Genomic DNA, 9640 nt, shown 5'->3' with positions numbered 1-9640 from the left:
ACAATATCTATTATGTGAAGATAAATAGTAATTAGTGTATAGAAAGTAAGGATTTTACCAAGTGTTGTCTTGTAATTAATTTGATGAATCCGAACCCGAAAACGAGACGATGACTAACCGTTTGAAATTTGTGATAAAGTAATGCTTATAATGTTTAAAAATAAGAGTAGTGAAAATAAAGTATTTAGTTCGTCATTAAATTTAGAAGCCCGAGTAAATAAAATTAAATAAAGGAGGGACAAAATTGGGTGTCAACATCACTCCCCCTGACGAAGACCAAAATTCAGATGTCGGAGTCTTCGCATTCCAATCTTGAATATCATCTTCTCAAGAGTTGAAGTTGGTAAAGATTTGGTGAACAAATTTGCAGGATTGTCACTTGAACGGATTTGTTGCACATCAATATCACCATTCTTCTGGAGATCATGTTTGAAGAATAACTTTGGTGAAATGTGCTTCGTTCTATCTCCTTTTATGAAACCTCCTTTCAATTAGGCAATGCATGCTGCATTATCTTCATATAAGACTGTGGGTATTTTATCACATTTCAAACCACACTTTTCTTGAATGAGATGTATCATTGACCTCAGCCACACAACTTCACGGCTCGCTTCATGAATAGCTATTATCTCAGCATGATTTGATGAGGTAGCCATAATAGACTGCTTTGTAGATCGCCAAGATATGACAGCGCCCCCACAAATAAATACATAGCCTGTTTGAGATCTAGCTTTGTGTGGGTCAGATAAATACCCTGCATCGGCATAACCAATAAGATCGGGACTAAAATTTCTAGAATAAAATAAGCCCAAATCGATAGTCCCCTTTAGATACCTCAATATGTGTTTAATTCCGTTCCAGTGTCTCCTTGTAGGAGCACAACTATGTCTCGCTAACACATTAACTGAAAATGCTATGTCAGGCCTTGTGGTATTGGCAAGATACATTAGTGCACCAATTGCACTAAGATATGGTACTTCTGGACTAAGAATTTCCTCATTCTTTTCTTGAGGTCGGAACGGATCTTTATTCGCATCAAGTGATCGAACAACCATCAGAGTACTTAATGGATGTGCTTCATCCATATAAAATTGTTTCAACACTTTCTCTGTATAGGCAGATTGATGGACAAAAATGCCATTTGTCAAATGTTCAATTTGCAAACCAAGGCATAATTTTGTCTTTCCAAGATCTTTCATCTCAAATTCCTTCTTTAAATAATCAATTGCCTTTTTTAGCTCTGCAGGAGTTCCAATAAGGTTTATGTTGTCAACATATACAGCAAGTACAACAAACTCCGATATTACTTTCTTTATAAAAACACATGGGCAAATTGCATCATTTGTATAGCCTTCCTTTAACAAATATCCACTAAGGCGGTTATACCACATGCGCCCGGATTTCTTCAAATCATACAATGATCTTTGTAATCTGATTGAATACATTTCCCGAGACTTTGAACTACATGCTTCAGGCATCTTAAATCCTTCAGGGATTTTCATGTATATTTCATTTTCAAGTGATCCATATAGATAGGCTGTAACCACATCCATCAAACGCATCTCAAGTCTCTCATGGACAATGAAACTAATGAGATAACGTAATGTTATTGCATCCATAACAGGGGAGTATGTCTCTTCATAATCAACACCAGGCCTTTGTGAAAATCCTTGTGCAACAAGGCGTGCCTTATATCTTTGTATCTCATTTTTCTCATTTCTTTTTCGCACAAAAACCCATTTATAACCAACAGGTTTAATGCCATTAGGTGTTTGGACTACAGATCCAAAAACTTCCCGTTTGGTAAGTGAGTTTAACTCTGATTGAATTGCCTCTTGCCACTTTGGCCAATCACGTCTTTCTTGGCATTCTTTAACAGATTGGGGTTCAAGATCCTCACTATCTTGCATAATTCTTGTTGCAACATTATAGGCAAAGACATAATCCACATTTATTTCCAATCGATTCAAATTAGTCCCAACATTAATTGGATTAATTGATATTTCCTCATTTTCTTGAGTCCCAGGCTCATTAATTTCTTCAAGAATATCACTATTGCTCAAATCTCGAATTTCTTTATGAGGTTCTTTCGTAGTGTCATCTTGACCATTTGTTTTTCTTTTTCTAGGATTTCGATCCTTAGAACCCAATGGTCTACCACGCTTCTGGCGTGCTTTGGACTCGTTTGCTATGACACTAGTAGATGGTCCTACAGGGACATCAATCCGAACCGGGACATTCTCTGCAGGGATATGTGATTTGGTAATTCTTTTCAAATCTGTAAATGCGTCTGGCATTTGATTTGCTATTTTCTGCAAGTGAATAATCTTTTGAACCTCTTGCTCACAAATAGAAGTACGTGGATCAAGATGAGACAATGATGAATTATTCCACAAAATTTCCCTTTTTATTTCATTATTCTCTCCCCCTAATTTTGGGAAAATTGTCTCATCAAATTGGCAATCTGCAAATCGAGCAGTGAACAAATCTCCGGTTAATGGTTCAAGGTAGCGAATAATGGAGGGCGATTCAAACCCAACATATATTCCTAATCTTCTTTGGGGACCCATCTTGGTGCGATGTGGTGGTGCTATAGGCACATATACGACGCATCCAAAAATTTTTAGATGGGATATATTAGGTTCTTGACCCAAAACCAATTGCAACGGAGAAAATTTATGATAGTTTGTCGGTCTGAGACGAACAAGTGTTGCTGCATGCAAAATAGTGTGACCCCAAACAGCCGTGGGCAACCTCGTTTTCATGAGTAATGGTCTTGCAATCAATTGTAGACGTTTAATTAATGACTCTGCAAGGCCATTTTGAGTGTGAACATGAGCTACAGGATGTTCAACTCTTATCCCAATTGATAAACAATTATCATTAAATGTTTGGGATGAAAACTCTGCATCATTATCAAGGCGAATAGACTTTATCGGATTATCAGGAAATTGTGCCCGTAATCGAATTATTTGTGCCAATAATTTCGCAAACGCCAGGTTGCGAGATGACAGTAGGCACACATGAGACCATCTAGAAGAAGCATCTATTAGGACCATAAAATATCTAAATGACCCACTAGGGGGGGGGGGGGGTGAATTGGTCCACAAATATCCTCATGTATACGTTCCAAAAATTCAAGGGATTCAAACTCAACCTTTGTAGGTGATGGCCTAATAATTAACTTGCTTTGATAACAAGAAGGGCAAGAAAATTCATTGTTTAAAAGAATCTTCAGGTTCTTTAATGGGTGCCCATTTGAATTTTTTATAATTCGTCTCATCATTATAGATCCAGGGTGTCCCAATCGATCATGCCAAAGTACAAACGTATTGGAGTCAGTAAACTTCTGGTTTACGACAGAGTGTGCCTCAATTACACCAATTTTTGTCCAATATAAGCTAGAAGACAAAGCAGGAAATGTTTCTCTAACAACTTTCTGGCCAGAGACATCCTTGGTGATACCAATATATTCAAGATTCATCTCATCCATTGTTTTAATATGGTATCCATTTTGACGGATATCTTTAAAACTTAATAAGTTCCTTCTGGACTTAGGAGAGAACATGACATTGCTTATAATGAGTTTTGTTCCCTTAGGTAAGATTATGGTGGCTCTTCCGGAGCATTCAATCAAACTAGTACTACCAGATATGGTATTAACATTTGCCTTACCCATAAGTAAATGAGTAAAATATTTCTTGTCTTTGAATATTGTGTGTGTAGTAGCAGAATCAATCAAACAAATGTCTTCATAATTGGATTTTAATCCAAACTTGCTTTGAGAATAATCCATATCTTCAAGTGAAATTACATACACAAAATTAAATGAATACCCATTAAATATTAACACTTATACACATATAAAGTCAAGGAGGTTAGATAAAAATAGTTTCACGTATTTTATTCGGTAAAATGAAGTACTGACATATTCATTACCATGACTCGTGCAAAAAACAAGTTGACAAGCTATCATCCATGTGACTTGTTACCACATCCCTCCAATTAGAAACTTAATAAGGTATAGCCACGTTATACACATCTCAATCTATGCTAACAAGCTATAGAATAAAAGTACCAAGAGACATGAATTAAATATGTAACTGCAAAAATGAAATAGCATAACACTGCAATTTATACCACTAGATTTGATAAACCAATTCCCATCTTTCCAGTTCGCTCTTTAGTAGTATATTAATTCTATTATACTTCAAGTATAAAGTGTAGTGATTAAAAGAATGCAAAGTGTAGATAAAATGAAAAATCTTGTCGGCCAGAGGAATAGAAGAAGTAACAAGATATAGATAATTCAAACTCCATTGAATTGGTGTCATAAGTTTATAAATCTCTCAAAATACTCACTGAGCCTTTATAATTAGTAAGCAGAGGATACTAATACCAATATTAAAATATTATTTAATCAAGACAAACCAGATTTAAAATTTTTATTAATAACTGACTATAACAAACTAACTAAATCTAGACTAATTAAAAATAGTACTCATGTAAACAACTACTGTCACATGGTCTTTTATTCATCAACTATTACGACTAGTAAAAATTAAAATAAACAACTCAATCATCTCTAACCACAAAACCATCACCAATCAAGTGATCTATCTTTCGTTCAGGGTGCTCAAAGAAATCTGCTACATCCAAGTGTGTGATGTCAATTTGATTTTCAGAGATAAAATTAGTTTCGGGATTTTTCTCTTTTCTTTTAATTTATGCCTGATAAAGCTCAACCAAGTGTTTTGTCGTACGACAGGTACGTGACCAGTGTCCACTTCCTCCACATCGATAGCATTTATTTTCTGAGCCACGTGCTTCTGGCACTTCATGCCTATTATCCTTCTTTTTCCCCTTTTGGTGGTGATTTTTCTTTGAAGAGTGATTAACACCAGGAAAATAATTTCTTCTTTGACCATTATAACGACTACGACCATGACTATTATCACGACCACGACTATTATCATGACCACGACCGGGGCCACGACCTTTTCCACGCCTGGAGTAGTGGGCATACACGTCATTCACTTCGGGGAGTGGTGCAGCGCCAGTAGGTCGATTCTCGTGATTTTTCATCAGCAAATCATTATTTTGTTCAGCCACAAGAAGATGAGCAATCAAATCACAATACTTTGTGAAACCTTTCTCTCGATATTGCTGCTGCAGTAGCACATTCGAGGCATGAAAAGTGGAGAACGTCTTTTCCAGCTTATCAGAATCACTAATCTTTTCTCCACATAGTGTCAATATAGAAGTAATTCTGAACATCTCAGAGTTATACTTCATAACTGATTTGAAATCTTGTAGCCTTAGATTGATCCATTCATGTCGTGCTTTTGGGAGGAAGACCATCTTCAGGTGGTCATACCTTTCTTTCAAGTTTTTCCATAAAACGAGTGGATTCTTAATAGTAAGATATTCAATTTTCAGGTCCTCATCAAGATGATGACGCAAGAATATCATAGCCTTAGCATTTTCTTGGTTGGATGCTTTATTATTTTCTTTAATGGTGTCTCCAAGACCCATAACATCAAGATGGATTTCAGCATCTAGCACCCATGATAGGTAGTTCTTGCCCGAAATATCAAGGGCAACGAACTCGAGTTTTGTAAGGTTAGCCATAAAATAGAGAGAATAAAAATATTACCTTAGCCTTCAAAAATTCCTTGAGACGGTAGAGTCTCGTGCTGATAACGTGTTATAAAATAAAAGCAGTGCAATAAATTAAAGTAGCAAAAATGAAGGGAGAGAGAAACAGAAAGTACTAAGTTTTCTTTCTGTATTGTTATCTGTGTCTTATATTCGATCTAAGGCTATATTTATAAGCCTACAAAACATGGGGAAACATACATGCTACAGTTGTGTGGCCTCTACATGGGCATCCACTATCTCCACTACATGAACATCCACTATCTCCACTATCATTTCATAACAAATCCTGATTTATTTTCCTAACAGAGATTTCGAAGGATGTTAGTAAGTTTCCCTTTTGTTAATTTGTGGAGAATTGAATTCCCCTGCATCGAATATTCTGTCATATTCCTAAGTATTCCCATGTAACCTCCCAACTAATAAATGAATAATTATTTATACCATAAAGCAAAAGGCCAGGATGATCCGTAACAATCAAGTACACCAAAATCCAACGGCTAATATCGAAAATAAGTTGAGAGTAATAACTTTTCCAAAACCAACTGAGAATAGGAATAAACTTTCCATAGCGTAATATTCCCTAGCATCTTATTTTTTGTACCTAATTCAAATATATCTCCCTTTTTTTCCCTCCCTATATAAAGCCCACTTTTTTGTAGGTTCTCTCACTCCATTCATTCTAAATTCTAACAATAGTTTGTGTTCTGAGATTCATCTCTTTAATTTCTTGTCAATAACTCCTCAATAAACTATTCAGAAATGGCTGGAATTGTGGTGGTCTTCGACTTCGACAAGACGATCATCGACGTGGACAGTGATAATTGGGTGGTGGATGAGTTAGGCGCCACGGATTTGTTCAATCAACTTCTTCCCACTATGCCCTGGAACTCTCTCATGGTTACTTTTCGTTTTCCTCTACATGATATATATGTCCTTTCTTCGTAATTTATTTTTACGTCCATTAATATGTCCTGCCCATCTCGAATGGTAGCACATTGTGAGAGTGCATCATCCGTTCTTCCTATTTTGTGCAGTCAGAGGCGATTTTTAGTTTATGGATTCTGGACCTAATTTTTTTTTGGCCTACTGAGTTCTAGTCTTCTTGAAAATTAATTTATACATATCAAATGAATTTTTTAACACAAATATTGAGATTCAGCGGCCACCTAAAATATAATGGTGGCTCGCCCTTGTGGGTGGTCCTAATGAGAACAATGACGTGCAACAGAGTCCTTGACATTAAAAAAGATAGGAGTACTATGTAAGAACAGACAGATGTATTCAATTTCCTAACATAGTTTAAGGGTTTTGTCTGATTTTCGTCGTTTGCTAGAGGCTGATAATTTCTGTTGTGTTTGAAATTACAGGATAGGATGATGAAGGAGCTTCATTCACAAGGAAAAACTATTGAAGACATTGAAGAGGTACTGAAACGTGTTCCCATACACCCCAGGATTGTCCCTGCCATTAAATCAGCTCATGCATTAGGGTATGTATCTCTCAATTACAGCTTTTTTCATGGTGTACGCTCTATAAATCTTGTATTTCTCCTGTTTTTTTTTTTGTTTTTTTTTTAAAGTCTGCTTCACAGAGATAAAGAGATATTTTGTGGGTTTAAACTAATTCAATGTGTTAATTCAGGTGTGATTTGAGAGTAGTAAGCGATGCAAATGTATTCTTCATTGAAACAATCTTGAAACATCTGGGTATAAGGGATTGCTTCTCGGAAATCAACACGAACCCAGGCTATTTTGATGATGAAGGCAGGCTTCAAATCCTCCCTTACGTCGATTTTCAAAAATCCCCTCATGGATGTAATCTCTGCCCTCCCAACATGTGCAAGGTAATAGTCCATCCATTTTCAAAAAGATCGACGAGTTCAGAGTTGCAGTTATTATTATTATTAAGCATTTAACATGAAATTAGCTAATTTTTGAATCAGTTTTCCTAAGTGAGGTTCTATTTAATGCAGGGTCTGGTAGTAGAAAGAATACAAGCCTCCATAGCCAAGGAGGGGAAGAAAAGAATGATCTATCTTGGCGATGGAGTCGGCGATTTTTGCCCCAGTTTGAAGCTCAGAGAAGGAGATTTTGTTATGCCAAGAAAAGATTTCCCAGCCTGGAATTTGATAAATGAAAACAGGACACTAGTAAAAGCAGCGGTTCACGAGTGGACTGATGGGGAAGAGCTAGAGCACATTCTGCTACAACTGATTAACGGAATCAACATTGAAGAAAGCCAATTGTTATCAGTCGAGTGCAAGTTCCAGACAATGTCCAAAGCAACTCACGGAGCCTTGCCACATGCTCTTCCAGTACCTTACTAATGGCAAGACTGCCCAAGCCATTGTAATTTAGCTTAACAAGTGAAACCCCATTAAGAATCTAAATGAAAATCCATTGCTAGAGAGATCTATATAACTGATGTGGGCGGGCTACAAAATAAAAGGAGTATAGGTTAAAAAAAAAAAAAAATTGTGTAGTAAGTTTGAAGTAATTTTGCAATAAAATTTTCCTTGAACTGGCTAAATAACACAAACCTTTAGTAAAATATGGTGTTTTAGATGGAAGGGGAACCTTGAAGCAACGATAAAGTTAGTCTCTACTAATACTTGTGTCAAGATAGGCTGTATACCATAGTACCATACGTCCCCCCAACCCCCCGGCAGAGACACGTTCACTTCCAATTGCAGGTTTTGTCCATTCTTGTATATTTTAACTTTGCATGCGACAACAAGTTGAGGTCTAAAAAGAAATGGACCATTACTCAGAAAAAAACATACTGTCACTTGATGTTGGAAGACTGGCAATTAAAAAACCACTAGTATACGTATCCGCGCATCTCAAAGAAAAAAAAAAGCAGAGAGATAATAGAAATAAATATATATGAACCATGTGTAAGATATTGCAGATTTTATATTCTCATTTTTTTTAGGATCAATCTTATTGTAGACTAACATTTTCTATGGTACATGTAGCTTCTAGTGCTTCATTACTAATCGTTTCTTCAAACAAAATACAATCTTTTATACTCCAAGGGTCAATATCATAATAGTTGATCAAGTAAATCGACCAACTTACTTGAATTATCATTATTAGAGCTTTCAAGTACCTCAATTATCAGGGGTGACGAAAGTGACGAAGCTGCCGCAAAGCTAGCTGAAGAACAACAAAATTTGTGTCTCCTCACCTCAATTCCAGGAAAGACGGCAACAAATTTAACATTACATATTATTTAAATTGAAAGTAGAAGAAATTCGAATACTGACTTTACGATATAAGAGAAAAAAATAATAGGTGCTAAAGATCATATGTTACATATTTAGGAAATGACATTAGGCACCTTTCATCAATTGATTTAACATAAATCAAGGTCAAAGTATCATTCTAAGATAAATTACATAAACTTGAGTTCTAGTGGAAACATTGAAGGTTTGAACGTTTTGCGAAAATGGTTGATAGGCCTATTTCGGGCAGCGGTAACTCCTTGATCGGTTTGGAATTTGGAAATTACCCTACATGAGGTTGTAGTATGTAGAAATACCTTTCTAACGATATAAGGATCAAGCCAATCAGAGATCGGAGCAAGGAGATATGATCGTCTCAATATGGCTAATAGTAAGGCACTTGAAATCCTATAGAATCGGCTAAGTTTTCGATACGTCTGCCTTCCACTCAATTTTCGTGAAAATCCGTTGAGAATTTGAGAAAACTTACTTGATGAAAGTTGTAGCCCTTTGAAATATATTTCCAACGGTATATTATGGGGGTCAAACGGACATCTGTGCAAAGAGTTATGCCATTTTACTGAAGCCTATTCGCTGGAAATTTCGTCTGCGTTACGGTGACGTTACGGGCCGTAACAGTGAGCCGTAACACAGAGAAAATTTCCAGAACCTCACTGGAAATTTTCACCAAGGTACGGTACCAAGTTACGGTCCGTACTTCGTGTTACGGGACCGTAACATGGGGCGTATCTT

The 9640-nt window shown here is 36.4% G+C and overlaps 1 protein-coding gene across 1 annotated transcript; it reads left to right on the top strand.

Annotated features, from left to right (window-relative positions):
* The first annotated feature begins 6334 nt into the window (after nucleotides 1-6334).
* On the top strand, nucleotides 6335-8697 carry LOC132618994 (inorganic pyrophosphatase 1-like). Its single transcript, XM_060334009.1, has 4 exons — nucleotides 6335-6558; nucleotides 7029-7150; nucleotides 7303-7504; nucleotides 7634-8697. The coding sequence occupies exons 1-4, from the start codon at nucleotides 6421-6423 to the stop codon at nucleotides 7985-7987; spliced, it is 816 nt and encodes a 271-aa protein (XP_060189992.1). The 5' UTR covers nucleotides 6335-6420; the 3' UTR covers nucleotides 7988-8697.
* Nucleotides 8698-9640: the final 943 nt, after the last annotated feature.

Source organism: Lycium barbarum, chromosome 1 (assembly GCF_019175385.1).
Source record: "Lycium barbarum isolate Lr01 chromosome 1, ASM1917538v2, whole genome shotgun sequence".
NCBI lineage: Eukaryota > Viridiplantae > Streptophyta > Magnoliopsida > Solanales > Solanaceae > Lycium > Lycium barbarum.
Note: the sequence above shows the minus strand (reverse complement) of the source record. Positions and strands in the feature narration are given on the sequence as shown.

Bases quoted from the DNA above. Each gene is read 5' to 3' on its own strand.
- LOC132618994 (XM_060334009.1), top strand. From the start codon at position 6,421: ATGGCTGGAATTGTGGTGGTCTTCGACTTCGACAAGACGATCATCGAC. The intron at 6,559-7,028 runs GTTACTTTTCGT...TTGAAATTACAG, and splicing joins TGCCCTGGAACTCTCTCATG to GATAGGATGATGAAGGAGCT. The intron at 7,505-7,633 runs GTAATAGTCCAT...TATTTAATGCAG, and splicing joins GCCCTCCCAACATGTGCAAG to GGTCTGGTAGTAGAAAGAAT.